The 18,746-nt window shown below is 45.4% G+C and overlaps 1 protein-coding gene across 1 annotated transcript in view; it reads left to right on the top strand.

Annotated features, from left to right (window-relative positions):
• Positions 1–18,746, top strand: part of DOC2B (double C2 domain beta) — a 132,037-nt gene that overhangs the window by 69,033 nt on the left and 44,258 nt on the right. Inside the window, exon 4 of the mRNA XM_035139755.3 lies at positions 2,391–2,500. Coding sequence (XP_034995646.1) covers positions 2,391–2,500 — 110 coding nt within the window. The remainder of the gene's footprint in view (positions 1–2,390; positions 2,501–18,746) is intronic.

The raw sequence follows: 18,746 nt of genomic DNA, 5'->3' as shown, positions 1-18,746 counted from the left end.
TTTGTACTTTTGTCCATTTACTGTATTTATTTACCCAGATTTGAACTATAAAATGGTGATTTTCTTGAGTCAAAATGAGAGTACCCCTAAACATTTTTTAAAGAAAAAAAAGCACCTCTGTTTCCTATGTCTTGGAAACAATGGTTCTGTTCATGCAGCCCAAAAATCACATTTGCTTCCCTTGCCACACAGCATCATGCAACTGGCTCGTTGCAATGGGCTACAGCCCTGAGATCTTTTTCATATGTATCGACAAAACGTATTACATTTTGTACTTTGTGTAATTTGTGGAGGGAATGATTGCAAGGACAAAAGGAGAGGTCTGACCACGAGACTCATCTGTTTGCTGTGTGGACAAGACAAATAGATATTCCTGTAAAGGCTGCACATTTTCTGTCTGAAAGAATTGATGTGGGGAAACAGATATATTCTGGGGGTGCAAGAATATATCCTGCCTGCTCTGGGATACCAGAAGCCCCTCCTGTTTCTCACACTATAACTAAGCTTTCCTCTGAAATTCATGAAAGCTAGAATCTTAATCGGGGACCCAGGTGGCGCTGTGGTTAAACCACTGAGCCTAGGGCTTGCTGATCAGAAGGTCGGCCGTTCGAATCCCTGCGACAGGGTGAACTCCCATTGCTCGGTCCCAGCTCCTGCCAACCTAGCAGTTCGAAAGCACGTCAAAATGCAAGTAGATAAATAGGAACCGCTACAGCGGGAAGGTAAACGGCGTTTCCATGTGCTGCTCTGGTTTGCCAGAAGCGGCTTAGTCATGCTGGCCACATGACCTGGAAGCTATACACCGGCTCCCTCGGCCAATAATGCGAGATGATCGTGCAACCCCAGAGTCGGTCACAACTGGACCTAATGGTCAGGGGTCCCTTTACCTTTACCTTTAGAATCTTAATCAATATTTTTTTTTAAGAAAGAGATTCATGGTTCCTTTGTGAAAGCAACCTTGTTCTAGATCCATGTGGGTTCTGCAGATTTCAGGCCCAGAAATCCATGTGGGTTCTGCAGATTTCAGGCCCAGGTGCAGGGCAGGGGTCCCAATGCAGTGTGATTTGTGAGTTTCATTCATGTAGCCTGCAGCATGACTCTGGGTTTTTTGTTTTTTATTAACAAAAATATACATACATAACCGGTGAAAAAACATCTACATGAAAAAGGAATAGAGAAAGAAACAAAAATTGAAAAAAAAACACAACTAAATGACAATTGTGGGGGGGCGGACTATATTTTGGAAAAAAAAAAATCAACGAATTCCTATGCCCCACAAATAACCCAGAGATGCATTTTAAATAAAAGGACACATTCTACTCATGTAAAAACACCATGCAGGCCCCACAAATAACCCAGAGATGCATTTTAAATAAAAAGACACATTCTACTCATGTAAAAATATGCTGATTCCCAGACCGTCCGCGGGCCAGATTTAGAAGGTGATTGGGCCGCATCCGGCCCCCGGGCCTTAGTTTGGGACCCCCTGACTTAAACAGTAAGAATACCTATCTACTGATAAGTAATGTTTAATATAATTCAAACCTATATTAGTATTTCTTATACATTATAACCTTTGATTTGGATTGAATCCCTTTACCATTTATTATATTATTGACTTCCTTCTGCCTCATTACGGTTCCGGTTCAAGTTTTCCTGTTTTATACCCTGTGTTTAATTCTTTATCCTCATCAGAATGAAGAAAAGATATTTCCCTATTTGCAGAGTTATTCAAAACACAACCAAGTCTTCATATTGGAACCTTGTTTCGTCAAGTACTTGTTAGAACATCCCCATTCTTTTTTAACTTTGTCTGTTGATTCTTTTCTTATTGGCTCCGTCATTTTCGCGAGTTCCAAGCGCTCGCATAATTTTAGCTGCCGTTCCTCTCTTGATGGAATAAGTTCACTCTTCCAGTATTTAGCTACTAAAATTCTGGCTGCTGCCAAAGCATAGAGGAATACTCTTTTACTTCCGTTTGGAATGTTCTGCACGACTGTGGATTTGTGGTTGAGGATGGGAGATGGCAACGGCATTGCAGTGGAACACCTGCTTGGAGGATTGTTCATATCTATAAGCTCTCTGCACTTGAAGACATAGCACATGGGGGGGAGGATTCTAGACAAGTCATAGAACCATAGAATTGTAGAGTTGGAAAGGACCCTGGGGGTAATCTAGTCCAACCCCCTGCAATGCAGGAATCTCAGCTAAAACAAGCCCGGCCGTCGTAGGCTTCCTGTGAGGGGAGGAGGCTCACATTTCAAGATGGGGGTGGGCAAAGCAGGGGTGGCCCAGAATGTGAGGATGCCATTTTTTAATCTCTCTGCCACAATCCAGCACAAGGCATATTCAGACCCTTTGTTATCTCCTCTCGTTTCCGCTGCCTGCAGGCGAATAAGCTGCGGACCAAAACCTTGCGGAACACCTTGAATCCGACTTGGAATGAAACCCTGACGTACTACGGGATCACCGACGAGGACATGATCCGCAAGACGCTCAGGTGAGCAGGAGCCCCCAGGGCTCCATCGCCTGGTGGCCCCGCTAGAAATTGCTGGTTTTAAAGATGTATTTTGTGCGCAAATGTGTGCTATTGTATCATGGTTATGGATGGGAAGAACAACGGTTCGTTTCATACAGGTATGGAGAACTTCAGGTTGGGCAAGGCCTAATGTGGCCCTCTGCACCTCTCTTTCTGGCCCTTACTTTCGGCTGCCTGGAATGTGTGCTGGAACCCTGACAACGCATTTGGGTTGCCTGGAAGGATACAGAGGGAGGAGGGCAGTTCTGAGTGCGTGCAGAAACTAACTAGCCTGCTGTACCAAAGGTAACTTGTGGCTCCACCCACTTTTTGATCTGGCCCCGCCCACCACTGACATGTGGCCCCCGGAAGCTTGCTCAGAAGGGTTGAAAAGGTGCTCTCCACCCTTGGCATAACACATTTCTTAGCCGCCTTCCAAAAACACAGAGTTTTCCTGAGCATTCAGCATGTAATAAAATCAGCTTGAAATGCATATTCAAAGAATCAACCAGCCTTTCACATTACTCGCACCTGCCAGATGTTTTTGGACCACAATTCTCAATAGCCTGGCAGGTGAGGGGATAACTAAGCACAGAACAATTAAGAAACATCTACCAACCTAATCTGCCCCTTCTGTTAAAAGCAGTGATAAGGGAGCTCTGTATCAGAGGTTCCCAAACTTTTTTTGCCTGCCCCTTTGGTTCTATAAAGTCATCCCCAGTTCTCACTGCTCTACCCTGTGAAAAGCTTTATTATTTTTAAAATCAATTTATTGTACTAGCCCAAGGCCATGACAAACCCATACAATCGGTTTGAAATGTAACTCAAACAGCTGCAAATAAAAGCAGAGACCATATATTGCAAGATAACCGATAACAGGGATACGGTCACAGCTACACGAACTGAGTTTTCAGGTTATGCCTCCGAATCGCCCCTTACAATTTATGTCAATTTTAACCAGTGCCTCCTCCCTAATATTTTTTGCCACCAGAGCAAAAGGGGCCAATTTATGGGTCAGGAAGGCATTGTCGTCACTCAACGGCCCATGCAACCTTTCCTGTCAGGGAGAACCTGCTCTCTTTGTACAAACAGGGATTTTAGAAAGTGCCTCGCTGGATCTGCGTATAAGGGACAAGTCAACATATCATGGAAAATATATTCCAGACTGTCTGTATACAGTATCTTATTCTAACGATCATTCAGAACTGAAGAAGACATCACTTGAAATTGCAGCTCAATAAAAGCTGTAAAAAATAATAATTAAACGCAGAACAATAAAAAAATCTAACATCCTAATCTAAAAGCAAGGATATGGTTCCCAAACTTGGGGGGGGCACCCCTTGGTTAATAATAATTTTATTTTTTATACCCCATCCATCTGACTGGGTTTCTCCAGTCACTCTGGGCAGCTTCCAACATATATAAAAATGTAATAAAATATCAAACGTTAAAAACTTCCTGATATAGGGCAGCTTTCAGATGTCTTCCCCAGGGCCCCCTACCCCACCCCATAAAAAGCATTATTCAGAATAGCAGCTTGCATGGCCCACTATGGAAGACAATGACACAATAAAATTTGAAACAGCAACAATTAATTTGTTCAGAATCCAATTAAAACTGTTGTATTAATTCAACAAAATTGATGGAACTTGATCCGCTGCAGCCAGCAACTACCAAGATTACTGGCTAGCTTGTGACGGCTCCACATTGATTAATTGATAAATTCAGAGTCTTGAGATTGTGATGGGCAGAATCCGCGCCAGGGTTCTGTGGCATTCTGAGTGGCAGACGTTATCTGCTTTCTCATCTCGTCGTGTTCAGGGCACCATCTCTCTACGGCGTAGTTTGGGATTCCGTTCAGATCCTCGATAGAGCCATTAAAATCTCCTTTCTCGGCAGCTGATCAGGGCAGCATTCTTATTTATCGAGGGCCATCATTTGCACTTGCGTCGCTGCTCCGGCATCAATCAGAGCGTCCCCTCCTGAGAAGGGTGCTTGATTTATAAGCCACCTGGCTTCAGGAGATAGCTTCCGAGGATCTATCTTATGAGCACTTCATCACCTTAAAGGTTCGCAATTCATCAGCTACTATGTGCAAGGATGTGTGTGCGTGTTTACACAACCGGCGGCAGCAAAGCTAGAACTAAACCTCTTCCCCCTCCCCAGATCCGCTAAGTTTATTTTAATTCTTTTGCTTCTAGCTGAGGAAACAGTTCACCGACTGCAGATTCTTAGGCTAAGGCAGGCAAGTCCAAAGTCCATCTCAGGGGCCTAATCTGCCCCGCCGGTTGGTTTAATCCAGCCCCTGTGGCAGTTTATTCCCTGGGGTAAAATCCTAAGAAAAACTCAACAACTTCAATCCTAAAAAAAAGGTCAACATCTTTGGTCGGCCCTTGGTCGGCTCCCATGGCCCTTCACCTCATCAAAACTGGCCCTCTTCGAAAACAGTTTGGGCTAAGAGGAGTATTAGATTTCAAGGAGAGGTGAGCAGGCAGGGTGGTTTGTGAGACCCTGAGCGAGCAGGGACAGGAAAGGACCAGACTATCCAATATATCAGAGCTGTGTGTTGCCACTGAATTTAAAAAAAATAAAATAAAGTTCTGCTGCGAGGCCCTTTAAATTCTGCGCCTGGAAAAGTGCTGTTCTGCAATTGGGATAGTTTCTGCAAGTCACATAAAACTGCATAGATCAGGGGTCGGCAACCTCTGGCCCATGGGCCGGATGCGGCCCACGAAGGCTGTTTATCCGGCCCACAGGACGCCCGTGACCCAAGCCGCCCACTCGGCGAGCCCCCCGTGCACTGTGCTAAACCGGCGCAGCGCAGTGCAGGGACTCACTGAGAGGTGCTGGAAATGGTGCTCAGACGCCGAAAATTGCTTCTGCAGCTGCACAGACACCGAAAATCGCTTCTGCGCAGGCGCAATTTCTGGCATCTGCGCAGCTGCAGAAGCAATTTCCGGTGCTGCGGACATGCTCAGATGCCATTTCCGGTGTCATGCTGCGCCTGTCCGGCCCACGGACAACATCCGTGGGAACGATCCAGCCCATGGCCGGATAACCTTGCCAATGCTTGGCATAGATTCTCCCGTGTTGCAGAATGTGTTCTTTGCTGGTGGTGATTGTTGGCCAGGGCTCCAAAGCTGAGTCAGGGAGCCAGATGGATTGCTCTCTTAAAATGTTGCAATGGATTGCAGCAGTGCTTTGATTAATCAAACAGCATATTTTCATTTGGATTGCTTAAAAAAAAAAAATCAGGAGGACGGGAATCCCCCTCGCCCACCGACCACACACCGCTGGTATATATGCAAACTGCTGGCATGAGGATCTTCAGGAAATGCAGCGGTTAATCTTAAATGCAGCTAAAGCAGAGGAAGGTGTCCTAATGGCCACAGCTTTGGACGTTGATCTGAAGCTGTCACACCACCTGACTAATCCTGTATATATAAATAGGAGCTGGGCTAGCTTATTTTAAGGCTGAGAGCATTTCTGCCATCTCTCACTATGCCCAGTAGGGGGAACCGCCTGCTCCCTTCTCTTTGGGCTCCTCCTAGACCAGGGTTTCCCAAACTTGGGTCTCTGGGTGCTTTTGGACTACAAATCCCATCACCCTTGACCACTGGTCCTGCTAGCTAGGGATGATAGGAGTTGTAGTCAAAAAAAACCAAAACAGCTGGAGACCCAAGTTTGGGAGACCCTGTCCTAGACCCAAGGTGGCAGGAGAAGTGGAGGGCTACCGTGGAGGGAGCAGAGGAGATGCGGAGAGGATCCTCACTCTTGGCAGAGGCCCCCGCATGCCTCAGGAGTCCTCTCCTGGGTCCAGTCCTCTAGCTGCATCATCCTCATGTATCCAAGCCCATGAGAGGGACCATGCGCAGCCCTCCTGCCCGGGGCGCCGACAGTAGCTAGGATCCAGTGACATCTGGGGTTGGGGCACAGACTCCCCACCTCTGCCTCTCCAAACCACCCCATTTTTGCTGCCCTTATTCCCCCCCTCCCCCAGTAACAAAAGCTCGGAGCATGATGCAATACCGCAGGCCCCTCTCAGGTCCCCGGGAGCTGTGAAACTTTCCATCTCACCAGATCGCTTCATCTTGCCCGGAATATATATATTAGTCATACCTCAAAAGTGCCACAGGCTTGTCAGGCTACAAAGCTTGTGTGTGTGTTTTTTATTTTATTCCCTCTGCTATTTCTCCCCACTCAGTCCTCCCCTCCCCCCTACTTTAAAGTCCCCAGGTATTTGTACCATGAAAATTGATTTAAAGGGAAAATAGCTCGGAAGAGCTGTTTCTGCTCAAACGCAGCAGGTGCTGTAAATGGGTTCACTGGCTTCAGTTTCTGCTTCTGTTGGAGCCCAGGGCAGGGAGGGGGGGGTCTTTTGCACAGGGCGCTGTGGAAATTGGTCAGACTCTGAGGTTGCGTAAGGAAGGCGAACTGCGGGTGGGTGGGTTGAATTTGACTTTTAACCTTCTTTATTGTGGTTTTGCGTTGTGGACCGCCTTCGAGAGAGGACTGTTTTGGTTTGTTTGTTTTTTAAATCTCAACAAGTAAACCGAAATTGCCCAGTTGTGCCTCGAAAGTCCCTCCCTCGTTCCTCTTCAGCTGTTGAGAGGCCGAATCAGCACCATGGACAGAGCCTGGCCTTTCCGTGTTATTGGCAGCTTACATCAAAAAGCCTGGATTGAACCAAGGTTGAATAATAGAATCATAGAGTTGGTAGGGACCCTGAGGATCATCTAGTCCAACCCCCTGGAATACAGGAATACACACCTGTCTCATAAGGGGGTTGAACCTGCAACAATGGCATTATCAGCGCCGAACTCTAACCAACTGAGCTAGGTTGCTTGCTTATTTTATTTTCTTGCATTTCTTGCATTTATATCCTCCCCATTTTATCCTCCCAAGAACCCTGTGAGGTAGGCTGGGCTGACAGAGAAATGGGGAGGATTTGAACCCTGGTCTCCCAGGCCTTTGCCCAACAGTCTAGCTAGTCCAGGATTCTTGCTCAAGGTCAGAATGCAGTTCTGTTTGCATTTGCAAGTGCTGCTGTTGGTATATAAAGCCCTTAACAGTTTGGGGGACTAGTTTAACTTGCTCCATATATGCCCATGGGTCATGGGTTGGCTTGGGTGGAGAGGAGTGGGGGAAGGTAATGGGTGGGGAGGCACCCAAGGGGACCGCCAGGGGAAGAAGGCTCAGAGCCAGGGGGTTGGTGGTGGTGGTGGGGACGAAGAGTGGTCAGAGGGAGAAGAGGGAGCAGACTGGGAGCAGGAGATGTTGGAAGACGAAGAGGCAACAGGGTTAAGTGAGCAGGCAGAGACTGTGGCAGAGAGCAGTTCAGACACAGAGGCGGGAGAGGAGGGGGGCAAAGGGCAAAGATGAATCAGACTGGCAAGCCAATGAGAGGCAAGAGCCAATGAATTCTAGCTAGGGTCAGGTCATCCTAATGGACCACCCTGCAACAGCTGTGACATTTGGTGTCTTTATTTTTAATTTAGAAAACAAAAAGGCAGATGGAAGGACATATTAGCAGCTTACAAAATTACCTGTGGTGTGGAGGAAGGAGACAGGCATTAGATTATATCTCTCCCCCCCCCCTTCCCATCTCATAATTAGTGCTGCACTGAAAATTTATTCTGTGTTTTCCCCCTAGCCATTCTGCATCAGTTGATGAGAAATGAAATTACGTTTGGACATTATAAAAGAGGATATATTTTTTTTTTTGTATTTTTCAAGTGGGGGGGAGAGAGGATTGCTTTTTTGGCGGCCTTGCCTCCCATTCAATGGGCTGCAGCCAACTAAGCTTTACTCAGAGTAAACCCACTGAAATTAATGGGCTGCACGCAACTCTATTCTACTCAGAGTAGACGCATTGAAATTAATGGGCTGCATCCGGACACTGGGGTCCAGCTCCAAGGGCCTTCTGGCGGTTCCCTCCCTGCGAGATGTAAGGTTATAGGGAACCAGGCAGAGGGCCTTCTTGGTGGTGACGTCCACCCTGTGGAACGCCCCCCCCATCAGATGTCAAGGAATTAAACAACTACCTGACTTTTAGAAGACATCTGAAGGCAGCCCTGTTTAGGGAAGTTTTTAATGTCAGATGCTTTATCATCTTAAAAAAATTATTATTATCATTAATTCTGTTGGGAGCTGCCCAGAGTGGCTGGGAAAACACAGCCAGATGGGCGGGGTATACAAAATAAATTATTATTATTATTATTATTATTATTATTATTACTATTATCCAACTCTGTTCCACTGATAGTCTAACCATTGAAATTAACAGGCTGTGTCCAACTCAGTTCTACTCAAATTGAAATTATTGGGCTGTTATCAACCTTGGTTTTACGCAGAATAAGCCTGCTGAATTTAATGGATCTAAGACATACCCATTCATCTGATGGGTCTACTCTGCACGACTAATGTTGGATACAGCCTAACAGACCTAATTTAAATTAAAAAATTCCTTCAGTAGCACCTTAAAGACCAACTGTGTTGGTCTTTAAGGTGCTACTGAAGGAATTTTTTTATTTTACTTCGACCCAGACCAACACGGCTACCTACCTGTAACCAGACCTAATTTAGTCATGCCCATCAATTTCAGTGGTAATTCATGGCTCCTCCCTGCTTGACACCAGGTCAGACGTGGTTGTCGCATCTAGCTCAGTATTGTCTACACTGACTGGCAGCAGCTCTCCAGGGTACCAGGCAAGGGCTCTTTCCCAGCCCTACCTGAAGATGCTGAGGGTTGAACCCGTGTGCTCCTGCATTCAAAGCAGATGCTTGAACAGTGAGCTATGTCCCTTTGCCTAATCACAGTCCTCATGGCTGTGATTGGGAACATAGGAAGCTGCCATATGCTGAATCAGGCCAGTAGCCCATCTAGCTCAGTAGTGTCTGCTCTGACTGGCAGAAAGTCTCCAGGCAGGGAATCTTTCCCAGTCCTACCAGGACTTGCCATTGGAGATTGAACCTGGGGCTGCCTGCCTGCCTGCTCTACCAGTTAATGCATCTGGGTTGGATGTCTAATGTTGGAGTCCAGATGTTCCAGAGGTCAACATCCTTTCTTTCGCTCCACATCCCCCATCTCTGGAGCTCCACTTTCTGCAGCGTTCCTCTTCTGTCAGCATTTCCTATAAAAATCCCACAATATCCTCAGTTGAGCACCTGACAGCTGTTCAGTGTTGTTGTTTAAGTGAAGTCTTTTTACCTGTAAAGAAAACAGTACTGTATGGGAAAATATTTAAAAAAAAAAAAAGTAAAGCAAAACTTCCCTTTAAAAACAGGTTCCAGAGGTTTGCTGGCTAACCTGCCTGGCTTCCCACACTTTGGTTAAAAGCCCATTGGGGGGGCCTTAGGAGAAGTGTTTTGCAGCGGTTAGAGTGTCAGCCTAGGACAGGGGTCAGCAAACTTTTTCAGCAGGGGGCCGGTCCACTGTCCCTCAGACCTTGTGGGGGGCCGGACTATATATTTTTTTTGGGGGGGGGAAATATGAACGAATTCCTATACCCCACAAATAACCTAGAGATGCATTTTAAATAAAAGGACACATTCTACTCATGTAAAAACATGCTGATTCCCGGACTGTCCGCGGGCAGGATTTAGAAGGTGATTGGGCCGCATCCGGCCCCTGGGCCTTAGTTTGGGAACCCCTGGCCTAGGACCTGGGGGAGACTAGGGTTCAAATTCCCACTCGGCTATAAACTTCCCTGGGGTTACCTTGGGCCAGTCACTGTCTCTTAGACTGACCTACCTCACAGGGTTGTTGTTGAGGACAAAATGGAAAGGGGCAGAATAATATACATTACCTTGCCTTGAGGTTATTGAGTCGAAAAGTTGGGATACAAATGTATTGATTATGTTTGAGGAGGAGGATAATTAAGAATATCCTTCATCCTTTTGGTTGACTCATTTCCCTTCATTCCCTCCTTATTTAATATCACTTTTTAAAAAAATAAATCAGAGCTGCTGCTGTTGTTTTTTTGTTCTTCTGCCTCGTTTTTTTCTCATCTGCTCACCTGCCTCCTCCAAATTAAGCCAGGTGATAATTAAAGGAGCTACTGTGTATCTTTCTGGCTTCACACCCCACGCTCTGGAGCATCCCGAACACATTTTAACTTTAACGCATCTTTGGTGTTAATTGACTGAGACTTCAGCTCTGTGCATATTCAGGAAACAACTGAATATACTGGCTCCCTCAGGTTTTTGGGGGGAGGAACTTGAAGTGGGTTAAAGTTGACAACTTTTCTTGAACGGGATCTGTAACTGAAGTTTACTGGAATTGTAGAGTTAGGCGGGACCAAAAGAGCCGTTTAGTGTTTGGCCTCCCCTGTTGGAGACAGTATGCCTCTCTGAATATCCAGTTGTGGGGAATCATAAATGGGGAGAGTGCTGTTGTGCCTGCGGACTCCCCAATAGGGCATCTGTTTGGCTACTATGAGAATGGGATGCTGTACTAGATGGGCCCCCTTTTTGCCCTATCCAGCTGCAGGGCTGTCCCACTTCGTGATGCTACACATGCGCACATATTTATATAGGCAGATATAACATGGGCACGGAATTGAAAGACAAGATTATAAGTGAGACGGTTGTCTCCCTACTAATCCTTGGAAACAGAGGCTGAATTTAACTAAAATCCGGGGAGTGGAGGGGACTTTTTATTAACCTGTAAATATTGGCTTCCCTAAGGAAGGTCACCTTGATTGGGTTGGTCTTTCAACACCCGGCCAAGACTTCTGCTTCTTTGTTCTTCCAAGCCTTTAAAGATCTTGTCTTCTGGTCTCTCTCTGCTACGGTTTGTGGTTTTTCGCCTCCTGTATTTGATGTGGATTTCAGCTTCTGCTCCTTTTTATTGTCCTTTATTCTGCCAGTCTTTTATATCTGCCTTTTATGTTGTTTGCAATTTTTAAAGCTTACTGTGGGGTTTAATTGCTGCATTGTTCTCCGCATTAACGTTTTATTTTCCCTGGTACGGTGCCTGGAGAATTTATTTCATGAGATGTCTTAGAAATCCAGGGTTGTGGGCCAACGCTAGTGCTATCCAGAACAGCCTCATTGAAATTAAGGAACATAATATGTGCTCCAAATGTGTAAGAAATCCATATTTTTGTGTGCACTGTGGAACTCCCTGCCTCCAGACATCAAGCAGGTCCCTTCACTGTACTCTTTTTGGTGCCGCTTAAAATATTTCTGTTTAAGCAAAGCTTGTCCAGAAATCTAGAAGTTAATGTTTTTATTGTAACGATCTGCATGTGATCTTTTATATGTATATATTTTAATTCTACAAATGCTTAATTGAAGTTTTAGAAAATAATAAGAACAGCCTTGCATGTTATCTACAAAACTGTAGAAAATAATTACCTGCCAGTTTGCAAGTATGATCGAATACATTAAATATTATTGTATGCCATTGCCAGCCATCAGCTATAATATATCGTTGCTTGCAGGGAAGGGGGAGCAGCGTGTATGTTTAATTCTGCCCCCCTCTTTTTAATCTATTGGCGATTTGAATCATCTTTTGAATGTATTTAAATATCTTCCCCCCCTCACCTAGAATTTAAATGTTTTGTATTTCCCCCCCTTCCAGTAGCACCTTAGAGACCAACTAAGTTTGTTATTGGTATGAGCTTTCGTGTGCACACACACTTCTTCAGATACACAGATATTTATTATTAAATATTAAATATCAGATACTTTAGATATTTTTTAAAACCACTTTTAGAGGTTTTCTTGCAATTAAGTGATGTGTGAGCGTATATGTGTATTATTAAATGAAATAAATCGAATTAGGTCCATTCGTGTCAATGGGCCTGCTCTTGTGTAAAACTTAGTTCGGCACCACTCACAGATTAATAAATAAATATGAATATTCTCTCTCTCCTTTTCACACTGATGAAGATTTAGCCCCAAGAGATTGTTTTTAGTGCTCTCTCTCACCCCGTGCCTCTCTTATTTCCTTCTGGGCTCTGGGGATTTGATCCTGGTACCTTCATGTTTTTACAATTTTATTGTTGTTATGTAATTAGTAGTAATCATAATATTTATCGTTTATAAATCTCTGTCCTGAATCTGGACACGAAATGCACACGAAAGCTCATACCAAAATAAAAACTTACTTGGTCTTTAAGGTGCTACTGAAGGAATTTTTTTATTTTGTTTCGACTCAGACCAACACGGCTACCTACCTGTAACTGAATCTGGATCTTATAGCAAAGGAGGGTGGTATTCTTTGTACTTGGTTTCGCTTTTTCATGCTGTTCTGGGTTGATTTATTGGGTGTGTCGCCTCAATGGCATTGCTGAGGTGCGACTAATGGATGTAAATAATCAATCAATAAGTCAGCAGGGTGTGATAATTAGAGCCTTGGTGCACCATAAAGATCAAAACAAAACAAAAAATACTGCGGCATATACCAGCCTTTACTGCTGTGGTAAGTCCTGAATGATGTTTGGACTTTAGTTGGGAAGGGAAGATCACTGGGTGACCTTGGGGCTCTGCTGTCTTAGCCTGACCTACCACAAATGGTAATAATAATAATAATAATAATAATAATAATAATAATAATAATAATAATAATAATTTATTATTTATACCCCGCCCATCTGGCTGGGTCTCCCCAGCCACTCTGGGCGGCTTCCAACAGAAGAATAAAACACAGTAATCTATTAAACATTAAAAGCCTCCCTGAACAGGGCTGCCTTCAGATGTCTTCTAAAAGTCTGGTAGTTGTTTTCCTTTTTGACATCTGTTGGGAGGGCGTTCCACAGGGCAGGCGCCACCACCAAGAAGGCCCTCTGCCTAGTTCCTGCAACTTGGCTTCTCGCAACGAGGGAACCGCCAGAAGGCCCTCAGTGCTGGACCTCAGTGTCCGGGCAGAATGATGGAGGTGGAGATGCTCATTCAGGTATACTGGACCAAGGCCATTTAGGGCTTTAAAGGTTCTTGTAATAATAATAATAATAATAATAATAATAATAATAATAATAATAATATTTTATTTATACCCTGCCCTCCCCAGTCAAAACCGGGCTCAGGGCGGCTGACACCAGTAAAATTACAATAAGATGTAAAAGAAAAGAAAAACAGTTAATTTATGGGTTAAAAATACAGTTTAAATTTAAAAAATTTATTTTTTAAAAAATACAGCCTCATTTTAAAAGCAGCCCATCAATCAAAACCATAAGGGAGGAAAACATAGGGGTCAGACTGAGTCCAACCCAAAGGCCAGGCGGAACAGCTCCATCTTATAGGCCCTGCGGAAAGATGTCAAATCCCGCAGGGCCCTGGTCTCCTGTGAGAGAGCGTTCCACCAAGTCGGGGCCAGTACTGAAAAGGCCCTGGCCCTAGTTGAGACCAATCTAACCACCTTATGGCTCGGGATCACTAAAATGTTGTTATTTGTGGACCTAAGGTCCTCTGCAGGGCATACCAGGAGAGGCGGTCCCGTAGGTATGAGGAAATCCCATTCCTCTTTCTTTTTTGGGGGGGGGCATCAAGCTTAGTACTGTCTACGCTGACTGGCAGCAGCTCTCCAGGGTTCCAGACAGGGGGATATTCTCAGCTCCATCTGGCGATGCCTCTGGGGATTAAACCTGGGATGTTCTGCATGCAATGTAGATGCTCTGCCAAGGAGTTACAATCCTTTTCTCAAAAAGTCCTTAAGATTCTGAATTGAAGGTTGATATAAAAAGAAACCAAGGAATACTTGACTGAAAGTGCAATCGTACATTCACTTACCTGGGAGTAAGCCCCATTGCACTCCATGGGTTTTACTTCTGAGTATAAGATTGCGCTTTTGTGGTTGTTGCCTTGATTATATCTGCCAGCATCTGAAAATGAAACAAACAGAAGGAGGTCAGATCCACACACCATACAACCGAAGCACTCTTAAACCACTTTAACAGCCGTGGAGAATCCTGGGAACTGTAGCGTGCTCAGGACACCGGGAACTGTAGCTCAGTGAGGTCAGTGCTCTTAACACCTTTGAGGGAAGCCATGACCCTGAAAAGTCACACCCAAAGGTTCGCTCTTCCTTCCTTGTCTCCCGAGGCGGGATGGATGCAGTCGCCCCGTTTGTCAGTTGCACAGATGTCAGAAAATACTCCCGACAGCCCTTCCTCAGCTGCTGATGTTTGTGTTGATGGGGGAATTTTTCCAACTAAAGTAACACACACACCACTGGCTTCGCTTCAAATCTCTTGGCAGCCAAAGCTAGCGAAGTCCCACTGAGGGAATCATCCGCGTCCCCTTCGGTCCCCTTTTGTACACAACACAGCTGGAGCGAGGAAAGAGGTTTTTTGGAGAGTGATGGAGCCAGCTCAGATTCCGCTGAGTCGCCTTTTTGCTGAGCCCCTTCCTCGTAATTACCCGGCATTAACAATCTCTGGCTGTTTCTTCTCAAAGGTTTTTTTTTTCTGGCGTTGTTTGTTTGTTTGTGTGTTTGCTTTTGGGGAGAGGTCTCTCTCTCTCTCTCTCCCTCCCTCTCCCTGTCTCTCTCTCCACCTTGCCCAGGCAGAGTCTGGCAGGGACCAGATCACTTTCTGCACACTCTGCGTGGTACCCGGGAGGGATGCGGCTGGCATCCTCGCTCTGTTCCCATGGCAACAGAACCTCCAAAAGATAACCTAGGTGGAGGCAGCGAGCTTTGGAATGAAGGCCCCCCTCCACTTCAGCAGGCTCAAGTGGGCTAGAGACGTTTCTAAAAAGGCAGCGGGGGGTGGGGGGTGGGTTGGATTCATACAACAAACTTAAGAGCCTTGCTGGCTCAGGCCAAAAGGGAGCCCCATCCAGCACAGCATCCTGTTCTCACATTGGCCAACTAGATGCCCCAATGGGTGGTCCGCAAGGAGAAGTGTGGCAGCCTCTCTCTTCCCTTGGGATATACCCAGAATTGGTGACCCCGAGGGACCGGACAGGGCAATTGTGCTTCCAGGCCTCTGCACTGGAATTTAGGTGCCACTGGTTTCTAAGCGCGCAGAGCTTTGCACCCTCAATCATGCCAGAGTGGCAATGAAGGAAGGGGGGAATTGAGCCTTGGGGGGGGGAGGACCTTGCCACTGTGTTTGGCCATGGTGCTTGGCAGGAAAAGAGCAGCTTTGATCCTATCCATTACTTTTACATTAAAGGGACTCTGAAATCAAATATATCATGCTGTCCTGTAGAGGTAATGAATGAGCTTCCTGGCTTCCAAAACAAGGTCCGCGGGGGTGTTGATGGATACAGATGCTCTTTCAGAAGGATCTGTCTGGTTTTTCTCTTTGACTTGGTTCTTGGGAGACAGCTCAGGGGACGTCTTGTGATTTATTTATTTATTTTTTAAAAAATATTATTCCATTTTGAAGACTTAAATACATTGACTTCAAATTCAAGATACGCTTCTCTTACAAAATAAACAAGGTGACTTCTCACCCTTACCTCCGTGGTGTTTTTATTCCCTCAAATATTCTGCTGCATTATTTGTCCATATATATCTAATGCATATTACCTCTTATTACATTTATTGTCATTTTCCATCTGCTGCTCGTGATTCAAATCCTGCCTGCGATTTCATTCGACTATCATTCTTTCTCTCTTAGAATTTTGAAGTGTCAGACATAGCTTTAGTGGCTTTAGCCCAAACGTAGCAGAGTTTTCCTGCACAGCGCAGAAGCTAGTTGAGGTGGAAATGACTAGTCGGCTAGACGCAGAATAACTATTTACAGGATTTATTAAAAGAAAATAAAACCAGCAGAGTTTCTGCATACAAAGCAGAGCAAAATAAATCCTTATTCTCTCTCTATCTCTCTATCTCCTACTCCTAACACCCACAAGAAACAACTGTGCTAGCATTCCTAGATAACAGAGTTCAGTGCTGGTCATTAACCAATCAGAGAGTTGTTGCCAGGCCAGGCAGACCTTGGCTTTCTGCCAAGAGTAAATTGACACTGCCTTGAGTTAATTGTGTGAAGCAAGAATCTGTAAGTTTCCCATGAGAACCAATTATCAGAAACCAAACATTCTCAGACATCCCAAGAAGGGTGTCTATTCTTCAGACCTTGTGATCTTTTGACCCTGCACTGTACAGGACGGGGATGTGTGTGTGGAGTCTGGCTGTCAGGCTATGAGAGAAAGGAGGCCCCAAAAGGCCTCAGCATATATTTAACACATTCTTTTAGACTGTCACGGCTTCTACCAATGGATTCTGGGAGTTGTAGTTTGTTAAGGGTGATGAGAGTTGTTAGGAGACTTTCATTACCCTCAGTGAGCTACAATTCCCAGGGTGGTTTAACAATTAGTCCCTCTTCCCAGGAAAATTTGGGAAATGTAGTTCCGGGGTGAGAGTGTGTGGGTTTCTCTCAACACCTCTTGGCACATAACTACCATTCCCAGGATGCTCTGGGGGAAGCCATGACTGTTTGAAGTTGTATATATTGCTTTCAGCGTATGCTATGATTGTGAGCTATGTCAGTTTCTGTTTTTCGTCTTTTCCAGACTTAAGTTAAGGTCTCCACATTTCCACATCAGTTAGGGATTTATTCATTTTTAAACCCTCATGAAAATCCACCAGCATCTTCGTGTGTTTTCCCCTAACATACACCTTTTAGTATCCTGTTTTGCCTGATATTTTTGCAAAGCAATTTTTTCCTGACACAATGCATTTTTTGAAAGTTGTTTCCACTAACATAGACATTTATAGTCACTCTATAATCCTAGCCTGTGCACTTTAGCACGCATTGCTGGGCTGGAGAACTGCGTTGCAAAATTCGGAGAAATGTGAATTTCAGAGGAGGGGTGTGTTTTGTTTCGCTTGTGCAAATTAGGTTAAGTTCACCTCTAAATGCAAACTGAATTGAATTTCTCCTCCAGCATTCTGAGTCCTCTCAACTCAGAAATAAGCCAGACTCTTTCCTTAGAAGGCAGAAATTAACTCTGTTTCATTTCCTGAGCCATCCTGGTGTGTGTGTGTGGGGGGGGGTATCTCCTCTCCCTCTTTCCCTCCCATCTGCTCTGATCTCCCAAAACTGTCCCATCAGGTGTCAAGGTGATAAAGAATTATAAAACTTTTAGAGGACATCTGAAGGCAGCCCTGCACCGGCAAGTTTTTAATGTTGGACATTTTATGATGTTTTTATATTTGCCGGAAGCCGCCCAGAGTGGCTAGGGAAACCCAGCCAGATGGGCGAGGTATAAATAATAAAATTTCAATATTATTATGACTTCAACTTACTGGGTGCTGTGACAAGAGCAGAAGAAGTTGCAGCATTCTGGAATATAGAAGGGAAGAAGGGAAATAAGGGCCCTTCTAAGTGGCCTCCTGTGTGCCCGCACAGAGGGTGGAGAGGTATGTGCTGGTTTTTGTGCGGCTGGAATGTAGCCTACTCCCCATACTCTGCCCCCCACTTTTGCCTCTGGCCCCGTCCACCACTGGCACACAGCCCCCCAAGAAAGTGCTCGTATGAGATTGCGGCCCTCAGGGGGTGAGAAAGTCCCTCCCCCGGCCTCTTCCTCACTTTGCAAAAACAGGATTTGGACATGGAGGCACGACCCCCCCCTGGCCTCCCCCCTCCCCCCGATGTTGAAAATATGTATTTCAAGCAGGATCTGAGTTGTGTCAGAAGCGAGTCATCTCCCTGAGCAAATAATGTATTATTCACAAGAATGCGGTACTCAGCCAATAATTATTTTGTTCACTGATGTATTTTAGCAAATAACAGCCTTACTCACGGCATACATTATTAAGGGGAGCCAGCTCAGGGCAATCTCCAACAGAGACCGAAATCACCAGTGGCACTTCCTTTGCAAGATCTCCTGCAAAGAGGTCAATTGGAGTGTGCTCAGCCAGTGGGGGGGTGGGGAATTGGGGGAGGGGGGGGCAGCTCCTAAAACGAAACCTTTCCCGAAAAGGAGTATGGCCGTGGGTGTGCCGATATCACAAGGGGGTGGCTCGATTGCTCCGCAAGCTCCCAGGATGACGATGCGAGGCATAACTGGAAAAGGTTCCTTAGGCGAATCTGTTTTGCCTGGATCAGGTCATGCGCTCAACCCCCCAACATTTCCAGGTAGCGCAGAAAATACCTGCCTGCCTGGGATCCCGGAGAGCCGTTGGCATTCTGTGCAGACAATGCAGAGCTAGATGGACTGAAGGTCTGGTCTGGTATAAAGCAGCTTCCTGTGTTCCTATTTATCCAGCCTTTGATTCAGATCCATGAGGACTAGAACCTTGATTTATTTGCAGGGAAAGGTACAGCAC

The sequence above is a fragment of the Zootoca vivipara genome, chromosome 14, assembly GCF_965207765.1.
Source record: "Zootoca vivipara chromosome 14, rZooViv2.hap1.1, whole genome shotgun sequence".
Lineage (NCBI taxonomy): Eukaryota > Metazoa > Chordata > Lepidosauria > Squamata > Lacertidae > Zootoca > Zootoca vivipara.
This window is presented reverse-complemented; position numbering and strand designations above follow the sequence as displayed.